The 24,097-nt window shown below is 49.2% G+C and overlaps 1 protein-coding gene across 1 annotated transcript; it reads left to right on the forward strand.

The window, feature by feature from the left end:
- Nucleotides 1–1,140: 1,140 nt before the first annotated feature.
- Nucleotides 1,141–19,414, forward strand: ECHDC3 (enoyl-CoA hydratase domain containing 3). The gene is given in 8 exon segments (XM_065919138.1): nt 1,141–1,400; nt 1,403–1,478; nt 6,821–7,007; nt 7,868–7,931; nt 8,357–8,464; nt 12,092–12,155; nt 12,157–12,280; nt 15,665–19,414. Coding segments are annotated over 8 exon segments (1,026 nt in total). The 5' UTR covers nt 1,141–1,309; the 3' UTR covers nt 15,977–19,414.
- Nucleotides 19,415–24,097: the final 4,683 nt, after the last annotated feature.

Consider the following 24,097-nt stretch of genomic DNA (forward strand, 5'->3'; position numbering starts at 1 on the left):
TGGAGGGGTCGGCCTACAGACTAGGGCCTTGATGGCCAGACCTTCCCTTCCAAGGGTCATGCAAATCTCCAGACTCTGTGAATTAAATGAATACAGGAAGCTGTTAAATAGCAAATGACCCTTATCACACCTGAGCTTTCAGCCACAGGACCGGTGTCTGGTGCCAGCCACCTGGAGCCTGGGAAGAGCCTCCCTCTCCTTCCTTGTGTGTGTGCTCCCTCGCTCACTTATGTCCAACTGTTTGCGACCCTATGGACTGGAGCCTGCCAGGCTCCTCTGTCCATGGGATTCTCCAGGCAAAAATACTGGAGTGGGTTGCCGTGCCCTCCTCCAGGGGATCCTCCTAACCCAGGGATCCAACCCACGTCTACTGCCTCTCCTGCATTGGCAGGCAGATTCTTTACCCCTGTGTCACCAGGGAAGCCCCCATATTACTCGTGATGTTAGCCAAAGGCCTAGAAGCATTGAAATGCACCCTCCTTGGTGCACTGAAAAAACGCACAATACAAATTAGATCCCACAGGTTCTCCATAAGAGAAGACACAGAGCATTCAAAAGCCAGAGCCTGAGTGGGACACAGGTCCTGTAGTGACCTGGAGCCACCTGCAAGGCCTGGGATAGGATGAGTAGGATGAAGCAATTTGGGAAAAAAAAAAAAAAAAAAAGCAGCGTCCCGTAGCTCACCTCATTCGCTCCCTATGGCTCTCATTTTCCTTCTGATCTAGGCAAACCACCATGTTCTTGGTGTTGTAACAAAAGGGAACAAGCCAACCCACGCCTCGCCTCCTTTAAACCCTTTCATCTGGGCTTGCTAAAGCAAACAAACCTCAGAGCACGCCTGCAAGGTTTTGAGTTGTTCAGCCCAGGCCCGACCCCTCAAGTCCTCCGGGGCGGGGCGCCAGGGCCTCGGGGGCGGGGCGCCACGAGGGGCGGGGTCAGAGGCGACGTAGGGATTTCGGGGGCGGGGCGCCAAAGGCAAGGGGCGGGGCAAGGGCGGACGCGGCGCCAGGGGCGGTGTTACGGGGGCGGAGCCTCGGGGCTCAGCGGGAGGACTCGCGGCCCCGCGGGAGGACTCGAGGCCCAGCGCAGGGCAGGGCGGGGCGGGGCGGGGCGGGGCGGGGGGGAACGACCTGTGGAAAAGAGTCAGGTCCCAGCCTGGGCCCGGGGTCCCCGATCCAGTTTTGCCCGCGGCCTGGAGCGATCGGAGCGCAGCGGCCCGGCCCGCACCCGCGCCCATCGGAGCGCCCAGAGCCCGCGGGCCCCGGCGTCTAGCTCAGCGGCGTCCGACTCCGGCGCGTCTCTAGCCGTCATGGCAGCGGCCGCTGGCCTGCGGGCCTTGGGAGCGAAGGGGTCGGGCTGGCTCCGGCGCGATCCGTGGGCTCCGCTCACCACCGGCTTCTGCAGCGGGGGCCGGCCGGGATCGGGCGGCCGGAGCCGGGGCCGCGACCCACCATCGCGCGGCAGCGGGACGGCATCAGGTCAGCGGCCCGCCTGGGTGCGGGGCTGTTCCCCTGGGGGTGGCCGGCGGGACCCAGGGAGAGAGAGGGGCGCAGGAGGCCGGCTGCCAACCGTGCCACCCCACGCAGAGTCCAGAGCGGCTCCGTCGGTGGTCAGCTCCGTCGCCGCAGAGCCCAGTTTATCCATCGCAGTCCATCTGTCCGGCGGAAGTGTCCGACGTGAAAGGAATCCGCGGATGAGGCGCTTACAGAGGTCCCTTGCCTGGGTTCAGTGGCCTGTGGCACCCTGCAGGTTTCACACCGATGATTTAAGTGGGGCCGCCTGCGACGGCGCCAGCACTGCCCGTAAACCCCAGGCCGAGTCGACCTCGCACTTGGACTCAGCGTGGGCAGCCTTGTGGGAGGCCCCTCCGCGGCTGTGCCTTTGAGAAAGCCCTTCAGTAGAGGGCTCTGGGCCTCACAAACTTGACGTGGCTCCAAGGCACCGTCAGGCTTAGCCGAGCTGCTCCTTGGCCCGCAGCCAGAAGTGCCCACGTGAGGGCGGTTAATAAGTAGGAGGAAGGACACACCGTACTGAGCTCTGCCCTTTGGCTCAACAAACCTAAACCCCTTTTATAAAAACATGCCTGGGCACACACTTGAAACTGGACGGTGGAGTGGTATAGGCAGAAGGCCTTCAGCTCCATCCTGGCCTCACCTTGACCTTTGCCTGGCCCAAGCAAGAGTGCAGAGGGAGGCCTACCTGACATGTCTTAAGTATTTAGACCTTACAAATCAAGCAAACTGCAAGATAGGTCAATATATTTCCTTCTCTCCTGACAAGTAGGCAGTCCTAAAATCTGGTGGATGTGAGTGCTCAGTTGTGTCCGATTTTTTGCCGCCCCAGGGACTGTAGCCCAGCAGGCTCCTCTGTCCATAGAATTTTCCAGGCAGGAATACTGGAGTGGGTTGCCACTTCCTTCTCCAGGGGATCCTCCCTACCCAGGGATCAAACCCACCTCTCTTGTGTCTCCTGCATTAGCAGGCAAGGTTTTTTCACCAGCTGAGCCAGCAGGGAAGCCCAAGAGTTGGAAGGCTGTTTGAGTCCTCAGGCTCTGAGGAGCTCGCCCAAAGCAATGGAGCGCACTCTTGGCCTGCAGCTTTGTTCTGTTCTTCCCACCCTGCCCTGGCTCCCCTCACCTCTCTCCCACTCCGTCCTGCTGCTTTGCTGGGGTCTTGACACACAGGTCCCAGACATCCTATGCAGCATGCCCACAGTCTGTCTACTCCTTCACCTCCTACACTCAGCTGCTCACAGCCACCCTGTAGGCCTCAGGGTGCCCACTGCAGAGCCATGGAATTCCAGGGTTTCAGGTGACTGCAGTGGGGTGTGGAAGGGTGTGGTGATTTCCAGGTGCACACATCTCAACATCCCACTGGACTCCTTGCTCGCCAGGAGGGGTACCGCTGGAAGGGGGCCCGTCGGAGCAGAGTTCTCCAAAGTGCAGGGCCAGGGCAGGGGCCCTACTTGCCCATTTTTAAGGGCAAAGAAGTGCACTTAAAAAACTCTGTTTCTTCAAATCTGGCCCATTTGGCATGGCAGCCAGATGACAGAAGATGTTGTTGATTCTCCAGTGTGTGTGTGTTTTCAGTCGCTCAGTCGTGTCCGACTCTTTGTGACCCCATGGGCTGTAGGCCATCAGGCTCCCCTGTCCATGGGATTCTCCGGGCAAGAATACTGGAGTGGGTTGCCATTTCCTCCTCCACAGGATCTTGCCAACCCAGGGAGCAAACCCACATCTCTGATGTCTCCTGCACCGCAGGTGGTTTCTTTACCAGTGAATCACTGGGGAGGCTCCCTGATTCTCCAGAGGTAAAATAAGCATAAGTAAGAAAGGAGGGTGTCAGGAATGGTTTAGTAGGAAGGAAGGCAAGCCACCACTAAAGCAGAATGACGTCAGGTGCTGAGGGGCGAGCTGCACCAACTCACTGACGTGTCCCTTTCAACAGCTGCCCCTGTGCTGCCTCCTGTGAGTGCTGAGCGTGGTACTGGCCTTGGTGCGGTGCCCTCCTCACCCCCAACCCTCCCTACAGCCACCAGGAGTTATAGATCACATCATCCCCACTTGACAGTGAGGAAATGAGCTCAGAGGACGGCCTGTTGGAGGCCACACAGCTAGGAGGCAGAGGGGCTGAGAGAGAAAGGCCCATCTGCCTCCAAAGCTACCCCCACTCTTGCTGAGCCATTCCAGGGTGCTCTCCACTTGGGTTTAAAAGAGATGCCAGGAAACTAGACGAGGGGAGAATCCACGGCGGTTGGTGGAACTGGCCTTGCAAAATAGAAGTGCTGCTTTTGATCATGAATTCAATCAACAGATACATGTCAAGTGTCTCCTCCGCATGGGAGCCTGGCAGCGTCTTGCCCCACAGACCTGTGGGTGGTTTATGGCAATGGGATGGACTCCAGGCAGCTCACTGTGGCATCTACAGGAACTGTCTCTTGCCTCGTAAATGGAAAGTTTACATTTTTATCACCTGGTGGTGATAAAATAAAACATTTTTTAAAAGTTTACATTTTTATCAGCTGGTGGTGCCCTGGTGGTGACCTCACTCTTAAAGAGATCCCCTTTCAGAAGGGGTGGTGTTAAAGCTCCAGGTGCAAGACAAGGTAGCCACTGGGGAATTCAGACCTGTGAGATTCTCAGGAGGAGTTATCCACCGGGTTTGATGACCTCTGACACGGAACGGAGCAATCAGGTCTCAATAACCCACTGAACAGGAATCCAGGATGGCTTTCTGAGATAAGCAAAGACAGGGGGTCTGTTTGGTCACTGGGAAAAGGAGGCTCAAGGGGCACCTTGGCAGGAGAGTCCAGAAGCCATGCTAGTGAACTTGTGGGTCTGGAGCTCAGAGGTTTGAAATGAGGCAAAGATTGGGCATGGTCAGCACAGAGGTGTAGCTGATGCCAAGGCCATGGGGAAGGTGCCTGGGAAGAGTGTATGGAACAAGAAGAGACAACCCTGAGGATCGTGCCATCTAGAGGTGAGCAGAAGGCGAGGAACCCATCCCCAAAGTCAAGAAGGAGCAGCCGGAGAAGCACCAAAAAAACGAGAGAGGAGGGACATGCTTCCAGAAGGCGGGTGGGATCACAGCGGCATTGGGTTTAGTTCTGGCAATCGGGATTCTCGGTGGCAACAGCCTCAGTGGAATGGCAGGAACAGAAGCCTGGTGATACGGGGTTGAAGAGCAAACTCGCAATTCAGAGCACTCTGACAGGGTGTGTGACGCTCAGGCCAAAGGAATAATGGGACACACAGCAAATCAAGGGCATCTGAGGGCTGGCATCTTTTTACACAATTTTGCCCAAGGCCTTAGGATTTAATTTAAGCCTATGTCACCGATAGGAGGGCAGCTTTTTAGGTTTGTCACAGTGAGCACACTAATTATTTCACTGGAAGGTTTATCAGCAGTCTCTCTCCACCACCGCCAGAATATAGGTTTCTGGGGCTGTCAGCATATCAGCCATGAGTCATTTTTGTGCTTAGGAGAGAGTATGAGAAGCCAAATGATGACTATGATGACTATCGCAACCACCTAAAGATGGCAGCAAAACCAAAGTGGCATTCCAGAGAAAATGGTTATTCTTAATACTCCAAAATAAATTCAGTCATCAATGGGTTTCCCAGAAAACAGAGGCTATTTAAGGAAGACGCAAGGTGACACACACAGCAGTGGAAATACCAGATGCAGAATGAGGAAGGCAGAAAAATAGCCGGAGACGGCTGGGAAGCAGAAAACACACAACAATCACCGGGCATCTAGCTTGCTGACTGTTCCTTATAAGAGCAAAAACAAGACATTTCTGTGTGCAGACAGCAAGGTGACAACCCAGGTTATCACCACCAGCTCATGGAGTACCTTAAAACAGCAAGCAAGCCTTTGAACGCTGGTTTTTGAGGGACAACATGGCTGGGAGACCCTCTTGCTGCAACAGTTCTGCACGTAGCACCCCATTCTCAGACAGCAGGAGTGATTTTGCTGGCTTACACAGTATCACTACAGGAAAGGTGGGGAGATGCATGTGCCTGCTGGCGTCTGCACCTCGGCTGCCTCTTCCATGGTGTGGGTGGGAGGAGATTCAGGGGTGTATTTTCATTCCTGGCTCCTTTTCTACCCGTTCTTTCTGAAGAACAATGGGAAGAAGCAGGTTGAAGGTGGCGCTGCATGTCGGACTCCTCCAGCCCCCACCTGTCTTACCCTCCATGCAACCACTCAGCCTGGGTGGTGATTATGTTGGAACTCCTATGCCTTGCCCTTTCTGTGGAGGTGGTGGTAATAGTCCAAGACAGATGTGGAGAAAAAGGGAAACAACTCGAGAGCAAGGGGAGAAAAGCCCCCACATTTCAGGTAGCCCCCTTGTTTTGACTGAGCTGTCACTCCAGAGAGTTGACAAACCCTCTCAATGTCCTCTGAGTGCCAACAGCTCTCTTTTCCAGGGTTTTAAAAATAGGTCCCCAAACCCTCCTACATTGTTGGTGGGAATGTAGATTGGTGCAGTCACTATGCAGAACAGTATGGAGGTTCCTTAAAAAACTAAAAATAGAACTACCATATAACCTGCATTCCCACTCCTGGGCATATATTGGAGAAAAACACGATTCGAAAGGTTACATGCACTCCAATGTTCGTTGCAGCACTGTTTACAATAGCCAAGACATGGAAGCAAGCTAAGTGTCCATCAACAGAAGAATGGTAAAGAAGATGTGGGGCATATACATATATATGTACATATATATGTATATATATATATAATGGAATATTACTCAGCCATTAAAAAGAACAAAATAATGCCATTTGCAGCAACAGGGATGGACCTAGAAAGTGTCACACTGAGTGAAGTAAATCAGACAGAGAAGGAGAAATATCATATGACATCCCTTATATGTGGAATCTAAAAGGAAATGATACAAAAGAATTTAATTACAAAACAGAAAGAGGCTCACAGACTTAGAAAATGAACTTATGGTTGTTAGGAGGAAGGGATAGTTAGGGAGTTTGGGATGAGCATGTACACGCTGCTATATTTAAAATGGATAATCAGCAAGGACCTACTGTATAGCACATGGAACTCTGCTCAGTGTTATGTGGCAGCCTGGATGGGAGGCGGGTTGGGGGAGAGTGGATACGTGTATATGTATGGCTGAGTCCTTTCCCTGTTCACCTGAAACTGTCACAACTTTGTTAACTGGCTATACCTCAATACATAGCACAAAGTTAAAAAAAAAAAAAAAAAAAAAACAGTTCCCAAATTAGAAAGGAATTGCAGGGGTCCTCACTGGTTTTGACTGGCACACAACCCAGTAATTATAAAATGTTCTTTGCAGGACCATCATCTTGAGTGAGCCAAAGAGAAGAAACGCACTGTCGTTGGCCATGCTGAAATCTCTCCAGAGCGACATCCTTCATGAAGCTGAAAGCCAGGATCTGAAGGTCATTATCATTTCAGTTATTGATGAAATGTCCATCCTCAGCATTCTGCAGAACCCAGAAGAGGTGTCTCAGATTTCTTTAGTTAACTAGGGCATTATTTTGAAGCTCCTTAAACCGTACATGGCAGGAACCTTGGTCCTGACACTACCTGCTATGGAAATTATAGCAGACATTACTGTGCAGTAAAAGCATGTGTTTCCTTTCTTGGCGGATACTGCACATTGCCACAGGAGGCTATGCTGAGAACTGACGTCCTTGTGGGCTCTATGCGATGGGTTTAATCGCCAGTCCTTTTGGTAGAGTCCTTTTGGCTAGGACCAGGCTGTTAGGACGTACGATGGGCTTCTCTTCCGACTCTTAGCAGGCTCTCAGCTGAGATGTGCACCCTTCTTCAGTGGTGCCAGAACGCGTGCCAGATATTGCCCAGTTCTTTCCTTGCTCTTTTTTCCAGTAGGAATTTTTAGCAGATGAGCTGGTGATGATGATGATGGTATAAATAATAGCAACATCAGTATTTTAAAGTAGTCGCAGACGAGTAATATGGAAACTGCCCTGTGATGCTTTTGTATTTCTTTAATTAACGATCAGTGTTTCTGGAGAATGTGACCTTTTATCAGTAGCTGAATATACATTTTCAACTGTTTTATGTGGTGAAGAAAAAAGAAATACGCTGGTAGAGATCAGCAGTCCTCTGACTGCTGTAACCTGGATACATCGAAGGCAGGTCACTTCCAAATGACACTGTTCCTTGGCTTGCTTAAAAGGAACAGTACTTCCTGTCACAACTGCCATGATCAGAGGAAATGTAAAATGTTACCAGCTCGTCAAGGGATCACATTTTGCTGTTGTTAATGACAACAATGACAATTAAACCACCTCCTCGGGTCCCTTGTTTTTACAATAAAGGAATTCTCTTCACGCCCTGACCTTCCTAATTCCAGCCCTTGGGGCAGACTAACAGACAGGGATGCAGCCAAAGGCTCTGGTGGATTTACGTGACCCTGGGTGAGGTGATACACTCAGGCCAGGCCAAGTCTCAAAAAAAAAGCTGAGACCCAGGGGACAACTCTGAAGATAGTTGGTTGCTGATTTCAGTTGGTTACTGAGCCTTCTCCTTTTCATAATGTGTATTTTCACTGGTCTCCACCAGGGACCTTTTTAGAGCCTCACCCTGTGCTGTCATCATAAAATACTGGCTATAGCTCTTCCAGCTAACTGGAATTATTCTTATCAAAATCAGGCCATTAACTTTCTCTAAGGCTGTTTCCATAGTGAAAGAAATAGAAAAAAGAAAAGAAACAGCTTTCTCTAAGTGTCCAGAGCATCAATTCGATCACTCCCTGAAGTTATTCAGTAGACAGGTAACTGACTGTCTCAACTCTGGCTGTTTACATCTTTGTCTTTTCTTTTCTCAACTGGAAATGTTGCAGCTGAAGGGCCTGTATTTTCTTCTGGACATGATTTAAAGGAACTGACGGATGAACAAGGCCCAGATTATCATGCAGAAGTATTTTGAACTTGTTCTGAGGTAAGCCAGGGTGACGGTCAACACTGCAAGCCTGAGAGTGATAACTGTATGAAATATTGAATTAGGCTTCTAGTGTACAGATAAGCATTTAAGCTATGATATGTCACCACTGCAGAACTACTGAAACCTCTGTGGTCACTGGTGAACCCTTCATACAAGCAAATATTTGGTTTCAACTTTTCAGAAGTGACTGGTTAGCATTTGATCATGCAATGGGCCAAAGAAAGGAAAACACACACTACTACCAAGATTTGCCATTCCTGCCTTACAGGGTACATCTTGGTACCCACATCTTAAGTAAGAAGTAAAGACTGGAACTGTTACTTTACAATATTGTAGTGGTTTAGAACATTAAAAAAGAAAAAAAAAAAGAGAGAGGAACTGTACCTTTTTAGAAAAGAAGGACCTAAGATTATTAAAAATGTTTAAAGTTTTAAACTAAAACAACTCTGTCAATGGGAAAGAGAGCATTCATAACAATAATGATTTAAAAAATTATTTCCAAACCCTTCTTTCAATTAACCTTTATAATCACTGCCTCCAAGTAGGAAAATTAACCTCTTTATTTTTCCTCTTCTCCCTTTTCTGTCTCTTTAACCACATTAAGAAGGGAAACTGACAACAGATATAGAGGAAGAAGGGGGTTCCTTGGTGGCTCAGTGGTAAAGAATCTGCCTGCCAATGCAAGAGATGCAGGTTCAAACCCTGGGTGGGGAAGATGCCCTGGAGAAGGAAATGGCAACCCATTCCAGTAGTCTTGCCTGGAAAATCCCATGGATAGAGGAGCCTGACAGGCTACAGTCCATGGGGTCGCAAAGACTCGGACACGACTTAGTGACTAAACAACATCAACAACCTGTAGGAGGAAGCACAAAGTTGGGGATGACTTATACATGTATCAGATCAACTGGATAATAAAAAATATAGAATCCACCTTAAGTAACACACTGTCCATATAATGAGCAGCTCTGGAGTGCCTGCTATATGCAAAGTTGCAAGATACTGAGGGAACAGAAGAAACGGAGAATTTCCAGCCGACCTGAAAACTGGAAATTGAGCTGAGAAAGAAGATGTATAAAGCCATTTCATAACCCTAGGATTACTTCACCTAATTTCTCCTTCATACATTGACTTATTCATTCATTCCTTTGGTCATTAATGATGCAACAAATACTTGAGGAGACCTTCAATGTAGACCAGACAGACGTGAGCATCAGAGAGGGGAAGGGGAAGGTGATTGGGATACGTTCTTGTTTCCCTCGCCTTTCCAGAACCCCCTAAGGAGATCATAGTTTTCATTTTGTGGAGGGACAAACCTGAAAAATGATTGACTTGACTTCATAGAGATGGAAGCAAGTCAGAGCCAAGACCTGGTCTTTCGTTTCACATTAATGATGTTTATGGGACATTGTGCCGTTTGTTTGCTGGGACTTGGTGCTTTTAAAAGTTATTTCCTACTGATATGTTTGGCCAAATAGAAAATCAGCAAAGAGAACCAGCAGAGCCCTCCCATCTTCCCCTAAATGGCCTGCTTTTGTCACTTTGCTGTGATACTTTCATGAACTGAGATCTTAAACAGTCAGCAAAGGGCCACAGGGGAGCCGAGCTTCTTCAGAGGACAAAGGCCAGGTTTCTTGGAAGTTTCTACCATATGGATGCCCCCAGATCACTGAAAAAGACACAGACAGGACCTTGTCCTGACATAGTAAAAGAGAGGTTTAAGTGTATTGACTTCTTTAAGACTTTGTCTAAGAAAATCAAATCATCCTGATAAGTCTGAGCACCATGAACTTGTGCAAGATTTCAGTTTGCAGGTGTAACCAGCAGGCAGATTGGAGCAGAATGAGGCCAATACTTCCTCATTTTGTTCCTGCATGAGAAGAGGTGAGGGCTTCCCTGGGGGCTCAGACGGTAAAGAATTTGCCTGCAATGTGGGAGTCCTGGGCTCAATCCCTGGGTCGGGAAGATCCCCTGGAAGAGGGCATGGCAACCCGCTCCAGTAGTCTTGCCTGGAGAATCCCCATGGACAGAGAAGATCCCCATGGACAGAGAAGCCTGTTGGGCTACAGTCCATGGGGTCGCAAAGAGTCAGACACGACTGAGCAACTAAGCACACACAAGAAGAGGGGATGGTGGAAAGGAAGGAAGATCCACGGACTGGCTTGGCATCTGAATCTTATAATAGATTTGTCACTGAACACAAGTGCCTCACGAGGGTTAATTACTTACACATCAAGAATGGGGCAAAATGAGAAGGAGAAGAAACACTTGATCAGGGTAGGATATTTTTAATGTTAGTGATCTACTGGACTGCCTAAGTATCACTCAACCAGCTCATGTGAAATCTCAGGCCTTCTTAGATGAAAGGCGGGTGACAGACTATGCTGCCCAAGTTACAGTCAATGAACTTTTCACACCCTCAGTTGATCAGGCCACAGATGACATTCGGAGCTGAAACAGCCTTCTCTGTCTTTGCAGTCCGACCTCAGGCCTCAGACCTCAGAAGTTTTTATGCAGCCGCCTGGCTACCATAGTCCCCACCATCTCCACCCTCACCTATAGGCACAAACCCCCTAAACCCACCAGCAGTTTGGGGTGGGGGTATATATGTGCATTCCTCTGGAGGAGGGCCATTAGCATTTACCAGAATCTGAAAGGTGACCCCCTTGAAGTCAAGAATATATCATATCCCTAAATGCACAATTGGTCATTTTAGAATAAAGCTGACAAGTGCCAAATGTTCACGAACACAAAAGGTGAGTTCCTTAGGCAAAACCTGGGAACCCGTGAAGGTCATTTTCTTTGGAGTGACTGCTGGGAAGCCAACCCAGAGTCCCTCCTCCTCTTCCTCCAGCCAGGGTCTAAGGGCAAACATTTTGACTGAAGTTTGACTGAATGTTTGACTGAAGGGAAAACATTACACTGAAGTTATCATAGCAACACAATCGGTTAAGCATGTCAAGGAAAAGATGGAGAAATTAGCCAAGTTATTTCATAAGCTGCAAAAATAAGTTAAAATTCGGGAGATTTGAGGGCAGAGGTCTCACGCAAGCCAGTTTCTGGCTCCCCTGTCTGTGCACTTTGGAATTTTACTTTGAGGACAGCAGGGTGTTCCCCCCATCTTAGTAGAAGTGAGAGAATCACGGTGGCAGCTGGAGAAGTCATCAGTAAGGAAGCTGTGTCCCAGCTTTTAACATGAGAGCTCCACACCGCCATCGCTGGAACAGAGCAGCTTGTTTCCCACAGTCACTCAACCCTCTTCTCTAGGGGGTTGTGAGCGGAGTGGTCCAGGGGACAGCGCCCTCACTGAAGTCATGCTCAGGGTCAGACTAGGGGCCTGGAGTCAGACAGAGACGGCTCAGACCCCACAGCCCCACTCTTGGGTCTGATGGCCTTAGGGAGTCACTTGCCTGGTGAGCCTTGGAGTCCTGGATCCTTCCTCCTGGATCTCAAGGAGACCAAATCATACAGTCTGATTCACAGTTGAGATTTCATGCAACTTATTCTCCTTGGTCATAGAATCTGATACACTTATGGATTTGAAAAGGGCTCTGAACAGTAAAATCACATAAAATGACAAGCTTTGACGTCCACCTCACTCTTGGATGGAAGTGAAGCAGGTGTGTTTGCTCCTCAGGTCATGATGCTGATCCAGTCCCCATCATCGCCATGGTGAGTGGCCTGGCCACCGCGGCTGGGTGTCATGGTTGCCAGCTGTGACACTGCCGTGCCAAGTGACACGTCCTCCTTTGCCACGCCGGGTGTGAACAGCGGGCTCTTCTGTTCCACCCCCGCAGCGGCCTTGGGGAGAGCAGTGCCGAGCAAGGTAACGACTCCCCGTGCCTCCCCCCGCCCCTCCCCAGCTGTGATCCTTGAGTGCCTGTGAGGGTCAACTCCAGAACTTTCTTGTTGAAAGTACAGTGTGAGTCTGGACATTCTGCCCAAAGCAGCGCTGGCTAATGTACTCACGTCCTGTGTCAGGACATCATCCCTGTAGCTGTCTGTTTGTAAATCATTGTTTTTCACTCTTGCCTGCCCCTCAGTACAGCTGGCTAAGTTTCCAGATTTGCTTTGTCTTCATGAAGGCAAACATCTTTTGCACTCATGTGAAATGCAGCTGAGACACAGTTTCACTGCACAGAAAGGCTGCCCATGAGCCGTAACAGCATGGTGACATACGCCAGTGTAAGAGGCTAGGACACTGTCGCTGGCTTTCTGTTTGCTGACAAGCTGTCTCACTCCAGTGTGCTTGGAAAGGAGCTGATACACTGAGTGAGTCACTTTTGCGGTGGCTGCAGGGACGTCCTGCACATGGTGTGTTGAACGTGCCCAGAGCTCTTCTGCCATCGTTGACCTGAGTGAAGTCCACTTCACAAAGCTTTCCTCCTTCCTATAACATTGTAAGAGAGTGTTTACTGAACACTCAAGTGAAAACTGGTGGTTTCCTCATTCTAGAAAAATACATCCTCATTCTCAATTGAAAATCTGTTTTTAAAGGAGGGTCAGATTCATAGGGCTTCCCAGGTGGCACTAGTGGTAAAGAATCTGCCTGCCAATGCAGGAGATCTAAGATATGTGGGTTTGATCCTTGGGTCAGGAAAAATCACCTAGAGGAGGGCACGGCAACCCACTCCAGTATTCTTTCCTGGAGAATCGCATGGACAGAGGAGCCTGGCGGGCTATAGTCCATAGGATAGCATAGTCAGACATGACTGAATTGACTTAGCATGCATACATGCAGATTCATAGCAGGTGGGGAACCTAAACTGCTTTCTAGAATATATTGTCCATTTTAGCACCAACTAGGGAAATCAGCAGTTGCTCGTAGCCTGAGGCACAAAAGAAATGAGGCCCAAGGGAAATCGGGCCAAGGGTCCAAGTTCAAGGGTGCTTGCCTGCCTTCCATTTGCCTCCTCATTAGCTTTTACAGAAATATGTTTGTGAGACAATTCTGATCACAGGTACCTACAAACACCCACACCATGAAAACCAGCTGGACGTGGGCTCCGGGTGAGACAAGGTGACCCTCAGAACACAACAGCTTGCTCCAGGGTCCTCAGTCAGGGGGTGTCTAGATCCCACCAGGATACACACTTACCTTAAATGTTATATATTCAATAAATACTTAAGTCCCTGTTCAGCGCCGGGACCTTAAATTAAAACACATCACAAAGATATTGTCGGAGCTTATGAACAATTTTATAATTGCTATAATTGCAAATCAAATCTCATCTCCAGGCCTTTTGCACATTAAAGGTGGTGGCTGTCTGCTTGGCCAACCTGCCACTGCTCAGTTCCAACCCCTGACATTCTAGAAGATTCTGTGTTGTGCTCGCTTCGGCAGCACATATTCTAGAAGATTCTGTGTTGAGGCCTTTGAAACCTTTAGATCAGCCCTTACTGTCCAGATAAGAATCTGCTACTGTTTAGGTATTCAGTCATAACAAACTCTTTTGCCGACCCCTTGGGCTGTAGCCTGCCAGGCTCCTCTGTCCATGTGACTTCTCAAGGCAAGAATACTAGAGTGGGTTCCCCTTTCCTTCTCCAAGCTAAGAATCTATTCTTTCTCAAAGCAAACTTTTAAAATCAAGGCTTACAATTGAGTCCTAGAAACTTACAGGTTGATCATATGTGTCAACATTTAAATTAGTTTTTCAGAAGAAAGAAGGGGGGGAAATGCGACAAAAGCAGGCCTTTAATTCCCAGGGAACCCAGTTCCCGAACCAAGCTGCTTAAACCTCACCTGAGGCGTGGCCCCTCTAAGAGGAAAACCAGGGAGTCACAGAAATCTAAACCTGACCAAAACACACCTGCCTGGTCGATGCTTGCCCGCACCCCTCGGGGACATATTGGTACAGCGGCCACCGACTGTACCGGTGACGAGGCCGCATCCCCGTGCACATCCGCCGGGAAGCAAAGCCGCAAAACCTTCACAAATCTAGCGGGTGCCTTTGCACACCGGCCCCGTCCAGAAGCTCTGCCCCTTTCACGCCGGCTGCAGCAGGCGTGTGTCTCCAGTGCCCTCTGCTGGTCATCGTAGGGAACTGCCCAGCTGTGAGGTGGCTGCCGCCTTTTGTCCACTGGACCAGCAACCATGGCGAGGAGCTCTCGTGTGCTAACCAGACTGAACCGAACAGGCTGAACCCGGGCGCGAATCATCTCCCCCACGTGCAAAGTGCCCCCGCCCCCGGGGTGACTTCAACATGCATCTTCATTGCACCTTGTAAACAACCTTCCTGGTGCGGCTGCTCCCTCCCCCAGAGCTGGCCTCGCCCAGCCCCTCCAATAGTGGGTGCCGTGGGCCCCGAGATCACGGTGAAAGACCAGAGCTTCCGCTTCCCAGACCAGCCACGTCTCCCTGCGGGAACACTCGCTTCCCCCTGTTTATCCACAGGAGCTCTGTGTATCTGGGGAATCTAACCGTCTGGTTAATCAGAACCAGCAAGCTGGAGAGCGTTAGGTGACAGCCTAGCTACCCAGCCCGTGTGCAAATCACCAGAGAGTATGGGGAATGGGGCCTCAGCGGAAGCTGTGTCCGCTTCTGGCCTGGCCTCTGAAGGACTGTAGCATCGCCTCTCTGTTTGCCTCTCTCCATCTATTCCTTAATTCACTCACCGAGAGACTTCCCTGGTGGTCCAGTGGTTAAGACTTCAAGCTCCCAATACAGGGGGCCCAGATTAGATTCCCGGTCAGGGAACAAAAGCCAGTATGCCGCAACTAAGACCTGGCACAGTGGCGGGGTGGGGGGGTGGAATAAACAACTCTCACCAATAAATATCCTATAAGCTGCCAACTATGTACAAGGTACATCTTCAGGTGCTGGTGATACAGAAATAAACAGAGCAGTAAAAAAAGAAGTCTCCGACCTAGAGAGGTTCACATGCCAACAAAGGAGATAATACAATAAACAAATGTAAAATCTATAATAAGTGGTGAAAGTGCAAAGAAGGAAAATGCAGTCTGAAAGAGGAATGGTGCTGGGGTGTGATTTGCAGTGACATGTGACCAGAAGGAGAGGAGGAGGGTCCCCCTCTCCTGGGCACTTGCAGATGCCATCCCGGCCAGAGTCTGGGGACGGAGGACCTTAGAGGTGATGGGCGACAGTGTCTGAGGAGGAGGTAACTGGGCCGAGGCTGTCAGGAGAGTGAACAGGAGCAGGTGGGGCCCAGGTTGCAGGACGACTTATTAACAGCCCTATCTCCTCCCGCAGGTGGCCTTGGAGATGCTCTTCACTGGGGAGCCCATCTCTGCCCAAGAGGCCCTGCTCCATGGGCTGCTGAGCAGGGTGGTGCCGGAGGAGTGGCGGGAGGAGGAGACCATGAGGATTGTGAGGAAGGTGGCCTCACTGAGCCAGCCCGTGCTGTCGCTGGGCAAAGCCGCCTTCTACTGGCAGCTGGCCCAGGACCTCAGGACTGCCTACCACCTCACTTCCCAGACCATGGTGAACAACCTGGGCCTGCCGGATGGCCAGGAGGGGGTCAAGGCCTTCCTCCAGAAGAGGAAACCCATCTGGTCACACTGAGCAGCCTCATTAGAGGAGCCGGGGGCCGTGAGCCCTGTGAGCAGTGCTCAGGACCCCACCACCCCACGCCCAGCCTTCCAACCCCCAACCACCGCCGCTGCCTGTGACTGTAGCTGTCAGCCTGCTCTTCCAGCATTGGTAATGGTCTCAGTGCACATGGTCTGTGTTAGGAGCCACAACTCCTTGGGGAAGGGGCGACCTGGAGAGTCGGGCACCAATGTCAGCAGAAGGGCCGTGCACACCTCAGCTGAGCCAGCTGTGTGAGAAAGCCCACCTGTGATGCTCCTTCTGGGACCTTAGGTGAGAGGACACCCCACAGGGGAGAAGGTGCTGTAAACTGAGGCAGGAAGGAAGGATTTCAGCCTGACTCTTACCAGAAAGTACCCCCAAGGTGGACGTGGTGCTGTTTGCCTTCACAGGTGAAGCATTTCAAATCTCCACAAGATACTCTTCACTCTGAAAATCTTGGTTCTTTCGAAAAATAATCACACCTATGGCTTTGGGATAATCTTTGGGGTCTTTGAAAGATTACCTATTTAGTGAGACTGACCATTTTATCTTCCCAACTTCCCAAGCTGCTTAAAAGAAGAAAATCAGTTAGCTCTTTCTTTGATGCCTGTGCTAATGGACATCTAGCAGGTGCCCGGTGCTTCTCTAATGAAGGTCCCAGGTACTGGGAACCTGGACCCTGGACTGAGAATTCAAGTATTGCAGAAGAAAAGGAGGGACACAGAACACACGTTATACCCATGAAGAATCATCTACTCTGGAAGCATTCCCAAGCTCTGCTCAGCTTCTGGTAAAGAGTCCAGATTAACTTCAAGTGTTTAAATTCCCCAAAGATGGTTTAGGACCTGAAAATCTTACTTTCTGGCTTCCGGCCCGTTTAGGCTCCAGAAATGTCCTAGACCTCTGGTCACGCCTGGGGCTGATTTTTTTTTTAAACCTACCAGTTGAGTGGCTGTAAGTGTAATTAGTACCAAAGACAGAACCTTGAGGCTTCACTAACTGGTTCTTATTCTAAGCCAGTAAGGCAATCAGCCCCTGGAAGGGCAGTCTCCAAGTGGGTTTCTGTTGAGATTGGATTTTTTTTTCCTTGCCAGAGTCTAGAAAGGTGACAAGGAGTGTTTTCTTGGAAAGGAGAAGCTTGTTACTAAGAATGTTCCTCAGAAGAGAGATCATCAGAGCCTCCACCAGTACATGCCAGCACCCCATAGGTCCTCATTCGTTGCCCACCAGCACCCCGCCGAGCAGGGCCACCATCACCTCCAGCCTGCAGACGAGTGGGGGAGACGGGGTAGAGTGAGTGTCCCAGTCTCTGTCTGTTGATAAAGCCGTGAGTGCCCTCCCCCGCCTGCCCACCTTGTGGGGGAACCTGGGCTGCAGTGAGGCCGGCCTGCAGACCTGACCGCCACCGGGCAGCCTTTCGGAACCCAGAGCTGGGCCGAGCGCGCCCCCTGCTGGAGGACTTTACAAGCTCACAGGCGACGTGGGATTTGACTATTGGCAAACCACCGGTGCAGTTTTGTTGTTTTACTAGGAATCTGACAAACAACGGGCTGATATTCCAGACCAGGCTGTGAAGGACTGGCCATGATGATCTGCTCACTAACAACGCCGCCGGCGGGGCCCTTTCGGGTTGCTCACCGTGGGGGTCATTGTGCGGCCATCTCAGATCCCATAGTGAGGAGAGGGTGTTATACTCTCTGGGCTTTTGTTGAAAGTCAGCAAAACCTTCTCCCACGTCCCAGTGAAAACCAAAAGTTGCCTTTCCAGTTTCGGTACGCACTGAACCATAGCTCCCAACCAGGAAATTCTCAGGCCTCCAGGCTGGCTTCCCAGCCTGTAAGCTGAAGTGCCCTCGGGGGACGCGCTATAAATCCTAATAATCGTCGGAGCGGAAAATAATCCTGGAATAAAACCTGCTACCCAACCACCAGTGTCACATAATTCATCCCCAAGGCAGATATGAATTGGGGGTTAATTTGCATCTCTACTTCCTTCCACTGGGACAGTGAATAAAAGCTCTCTGGTCGGCACACAGGACGACCGCTTTTGGAAAGCGTGTGTTCACCTTTCCTTCTGCGCCGTCCGCTGCTCGGGGAGCTTCTCTGAGCTCAGTGGGCCCCGCGCCCGGAGGGGACGGGGCTGGAAAGTCAGTGAAGGGGGCATCTGCTTCCGTCCGGCCTGAGCCCTCAAGAAAACAGCGTGGATACGTGATTCATTTCCCTGCAGCGACTGTGCGGAGATCCAGCAGATACGCTGAGCCAGGCTAGCCTAGGAAGGAGCTCTCTCTGCTGCCCTGGTAGTTAAGAGGCTCAGAGAAGTGAAGGCCGTGGCCACAGCCGAACCAGCATCTAGCTGACTGTGGATCCCCTGCCCCTGACACCATACGTGTTTCTTTTCTCCCCACAAAGATCGCTGTTCCAGCCAAGAGAGACAGAGACCGACGCACTCAAAGGAAACCAATCAGAAACTGTCAAGCTGCAGCAACACAGCTTTGCTTACCAAGGGAATTATGAGGAAAGCACAGGTTTGACCTCGAAGAACACCAGGTTCAGGTCCCAGGTTTGCCACGAACCAGCCGTGTGTCCGTGCGGGTGATGGGGTCTCTTTCATCGCCCAGGTCCCCTTCTGTAAAAATGCTGCATGGACCCTCTTGTCCTCCTGGTTGTGACATTGTGGATTCTGCAGCACTGGATTGGAAACTTGCCACAAGACCTGAAAACAAGTAGCTTTGCCCAAAGAAAATGCTCTTCTACAAATGGAGAAGATGGATTTTTCCCTGGAAGTGGTGAAGAGTGAAAACACCTGATTACCCTGGAGAACAAGAGCTCCATCACAGATCCTCGGTTCTTGGCAGCCACACCTGAGCCTTTTGCTAGCCCGGTGGGCAGAGCTCTATCGAAACTGGCAATCACCCTAGTTCTGTCTGGTGGCGGTCTAGTCACCAAGTCGTGTCTGACTCTTGCAACCCCATGGACCAGCCTCCTCTGTCCCGTATCCATGAGATTTCCCCAGGGAAAAGTACTGGAGTGGATTGCCATTTCCTTCTCCAGGGGATCTTACCAACCCAGGGATTGAACCTGGGTCTCTTACATTGCAGGCAGATTCTTTACTGACTAATCCACCAGGGAAGCCTAGTTTTGTCTAGGGGCCCCCCTTTCCTCTCTGCTTTCTGCAAACCCACTGGACTAAGTTTTTAAATTGTTTTAAAATATTTGATTAATGAATGAGTATTCTTTCCTTGCAGTCATCAAGAGGCCAGAGTTGGTTGAAGTTGACCTGTTACCATTAATAAATTTGTGAAATTTCAGTCATGCAAGGGTTTTCATTTCATGGTCTGGAGCTCCAAATGTATCTTTCAGGTTCCAAACAGAGGCCCCTGAGAAACTGGCAGGCCATCCTGGACCTATAGGGTGTCTTGTGGGATGACCTGGCCCTCTCTGGCTCCCTGGGGGAGAGGGAGATGGCTGTTGCCACAGGCAAGGCAGGGAGGAAGACTAGGGGCCGGGTGAATCCAGTGTTGTGGGGTTTATGTTCCCACCATGGAGGTACCCTGACGTCCTCATTGATTTTATAATGATGTCTCAGCTTTGACCCAAAAAACAATTTGCAGGTATTTGTCTACACATTTAAGAAGTCTCTCGCTTTTATGTTCTATGTTTTCAATATATACCTTACCAAGGTTTGTACTGAGGTGGTACTTACCACTTTAAGAAATTTCTAGGAATTTAGAAAGAGGGGGGAAATGTATGAGTCAAAATGTCATGTGATTTAAAGCTTACCAGTGCTTTGATTGATGTAGTGATTGCTCTGTGCCAGGCACCATTGAAGCATTTTATGGATGTAAATACATAAATCCTCACAAAGTCTCTGTGCACTAGGCTTTATGAACCCTATTCTACAGAAAAGAAACTAAAACACAAAGGTACTAGGTGACGTGCCTGTCATCAAACAGCCAGTAGGGGGCAGGGTTGAGTCTGAAATCCAGGGGTTCCACCCCTTGTACAGGCTTTTAGGTGAAGGCCACATCCCATCACTTCGTAGATACTTTTGTTGTGCAGGAAGCACGCTGAATTATTATTTTAACTCACAGTCTAGTGTATCATGCCCCCCGTGCTCCAACACTGCAGGCCACATCAGTCTTGTTTATTTCTCAGAGCCTGGACGCTGCCCAGCATGGAGCAGATCTCCCATGAGATTTGCCGGGTCCAGTTTAATGCAGCCAGGGCACAGCTCCCCCCAACCCCATCCAAGCTCAAGATACAGACATGAGAAATTTCTTTAAAATTCTCAGGCCATATTTTCTAAATCAGTTTTGCAAAGTTAAGCAGTTGAACAGAACGTGAATTAAATCCATGTTTTCTCTGTATGTCCAGGAAAGTTTATAGAGTTTCTGTGTAGGTTAGTATTCAGGAGTCACACTGGATGAAATCAGACCCAGGGGGTTCCGAAAAGTCCATTTGCTTTCTTTAAAGCACAGCTGACACATGTTTTGGCCTCCAAATGCTTACATTTCTGGTGATAAAACAGAGAGAGCAAAAATTTAGGGTTGGTTGGCAAGAGGTAAAGAACACCCCCTCCCCTCACAAAAAAAGTAGAAACAGGATTTAGCCACGGAACACATCTTACAATGAGGCCACCGGGCCGGTTGCCAAATGAATAGCACAGGCAGTAAGTACTACAGGAACCAAGAGGAAAAATAAATTCTGACTTATTCGTGAGCAAATGGATCCTTCTATGTGAAACTTTAGCATTTCAAGTCAGGAGGGATCTCAGCACCCAGTTACCTTACAAACTGTGACATCACGAAGACGAGTTCTAAGTGACTAAAGAGATACAGACTTAGTCTTGGTACCCAACACAAGATGCTCTGACCGAAAGTTGGGGTGCCCCTCCTAGTGACATCCCCCCCAGACCGTCAGGGTGAACTGCCCAATAAATGCCCAAGCTTTCTGGAAGTTTCCTTAGCACCATTCAGGAGAAAGGCAGAGCAAGTGTTTCGTCCCCAAACTCTGCTCTTGAGGCCCCTGGAGAATTTATGAGCTGCGGTGTCTCTAGTCCATCCCTTGACATTTACTGGCGTTTTGATGAATGTCAGAGCAATTTTTCTGTCAACAGCTTCTCATTAGGGGCCTGCCTGGTGATGTTCTTTGTGACCACGATTTTACTCGGCGACTCGCCTGATCACTGTGAGGAGAAGAGGTTCCACTTAGAAAACATCCATCCCTGCAGCAGCAAGGAGCTCAGATAATCCCACTTAAACACTCCTCTGGGCTGACAGCCACCCTGGGGCTCTGGCACTGACTTCAGACAACCAGCCAGCTTCCAGCGTGGCACTCCCTATCCCTTTAAAGACATATTTCAGGTCTGATTCTCTGTTTCTTTTTAAAATGAACTACAGAGAACTTGCTGGTGAAACGATCACTAGGGTTCACTTCTCAGAGATGACAAGATCTCACCATGAATGACAAGCCTGGCCTTGGAAAAGTCTGGAACCAGCAGGTATTGGTGCAAGGTGTCTGGTTTCCTTAACGGACTGTTTATCTTGCCCCTGACAAGCACTGTCTGCACACAGCAATGCTTCAGGAAGGCATCTGGGGACGTCTGAGGCTCTTGTCATTCATCAGTATTGATGTCAACCTTCATACACCTCCTCCATCTTCCCTACCACCAGATACACGAATCTAGCCTGGATGACTATTGTCCCCCAAAAAAGGATTTTTTAAATTATTATGAACAATTTCAAACATAGAGAAAAATCAAGAAGATGAGTAATAAACTACCCTGGTACTCATGGCCCAGCTTTCATAGCCGTTATGGCCAATCTGTGCTGCCCGCTCTATCCCTGCTCCTCCCAGCCAACCCCTGACTATGCTGAAGTGGATCCCAGAGTCGCCTCCTCAGAACAGAAAACTCTGCTGTCACCCAGGATATTCCAAGAGTCTCAGGAGCCCTGCACCAGGGCCACGGTGGGCAATGACAAGCAAGCACATGTTCTCTCATCTCACAACAACCCCCTTGGATGTCTTTCCCTCAGGTTCCAAGGGATCACTTTCCAAAATAACTACCTCCATGCAGACCTGGGCTCAGGCTCTGCTTTCCGAGAAAACCCAGGCTGAGGTGCCAGCCTAAGAGAGGGGCGAAGAGAGTTCCAAGAATCCAGTAAAGGGAGGAGTCCTGGTGTGATCACCTGGCACAAGACCTCTGTTGAATTACTCTAAGTCTCAGCACTTAAAGCAGCAGTTCCAAACGTCTCCAGCAGAGGGCAGTGGTAGCTTAGCTCTAGATAGAAATCTCAGTGGCCTAAGTGCAGCCATGCAGTTCTATGGAGACCTACAAGACCTAAAACTTAACACCCTCCCCCCAAAAGATGTTTTTTTCATCATAGGGGACTGGAATGCAAAAGTAGGAAGTCAAGAGATACCTGGAGTAACAGACAAGTTTGGCCTTGGAGTACAGAATGAAGCAGGGCAAAGGCTAACAGAGTTTTGCCAAGAGAATGACTCACTGGTCATAGCAAACACACTCTTCCAACAACACAAGAGATGACTCTACATGTGGACACCACCAGATGGTCAATACCAAAATAAGATTGATTATATTCTTTGCAGCCAAAGATGGAGAAGCTCTATACAATCAGCAAAAGCAAGACCAGGAGCTGTCTGTGGCTCAGATCATGAACTCCTTATTGCAAAGTTCAGACTTAAATTGAAGAAAGTAGGGAAAACCACTAGACCATTCAGGTATGATCTAAATCAAATCCCTTAGGATTATACAGTGGAAGTGAGAAATAGACTCAAGGGATTAGATCTATCTGATAGACAGTGCCTGAAGAACAATGGACGGAGTTTCATGACATTTACAGGAGGCAGTGATCAAGACCATCCCCAAGAAAAAGAAATGCAAAAAGGCAAAATGGTTGCCTGAGGAGGCCTTACAAATAGCAGAGAAAAGAAGAGAAGCGAAAAGCAAAGGAGAAAAGGAAAGATATACCCATCTGAATGCAGAGTTCCAAAGAATAGCAATGAGAAATAAGAAAGTCTTCTTAAGTAATCAGTACAAAAAAATAGATGAAAACTATAGAACAGGAAAGACTAGAGATCTCTTCAAGAAAATTAGAGATACCAAGGGGAAATTTCATGCAAAGATGGGCACAATAAAGGACAGAAATGGTATGGACCTAACAGAAGCAGAAGATATTAAGAGGTGGCAAGAATACACAGAAGAACTATACAAAAAAGATCTTAATGATCCAGATGACCACAATGGGTGATCACTCAGCTAGAGCCAGACCTAGATCCTTACTTGCCTCCTAAGAAATCTGTATACAGGTCAAGAAACAACAGTTAGAACCAGACATGGAACAATGGACAGATTCCAAATTCGGAATGGAGTACGTCAAGGCTGTATATTGTCACCCTGCTTATTCAACTTATATGCAGAGTACATGATGCAAAATGCCAAGCTGGATGACTCACAAGCTAGAATCAAGATTGCTGGGAGAAATATTAATAACCTCAAATATGCAGATGACACCACCCTTATGACAGAAAGCAAAGAAGACCGAAAGAGCCTCTTGATGAAAGTGAAAGAGGACAGTGAAAGAGCTGGCTTAAAACTCAACATTCAGAAAAGATCATGGCATCTGGTCCCATCACTTCATGGCAAATAGATGGGAAAACAGTGGAAACAGTGACAAACTTTATTTTGGTGGGCTCCAAAATCACTGCAGGTGGTGACGGCAGCCATGAAATTAAAAGACGCTTGCTCCTTGGAAGAAAAGCTATAACAAGCTTAGATAACATATTAAAAAGCAGCGATAGTACTTTGCCGACAAAGGTCTGTCTAGTCTAAGCTATCGTTTTGCCAGTAGTCGTGTGTGGTTGTGAGAGTTGGACCTAAAGAAGGCTGAGCACTGAAGAATTGATGCTTTTGAATTGTGGTGTGGAGAAGACTCTAGAGAGTCCCTTGGGCTGCAGGGAGATCAAACCGGTCAATCCTAAAGGAAATCAGTTCTGAATATTCATTGGAAAGACTGATCCTGAAACTGAAGCTCCAATGCTTTGGCCACCTGATATGAAGAGCAGACTCATTGGAAAATACCCTGATGCTGGG

Source organism: Muntiacus reevesi, chromosome 2 (genome assembly GCF_963930625.1).
Source record: "Muntiacus reevesi chromosome 2, mMunRee1.1, whole genome shotgun sequence".
Lineage (NCBI taxonomy): Eukaryota > Metazoa > Chordata > Mammalia > Artiodactyla > Cervidae > Muntiacus > Muntiacus reevesi.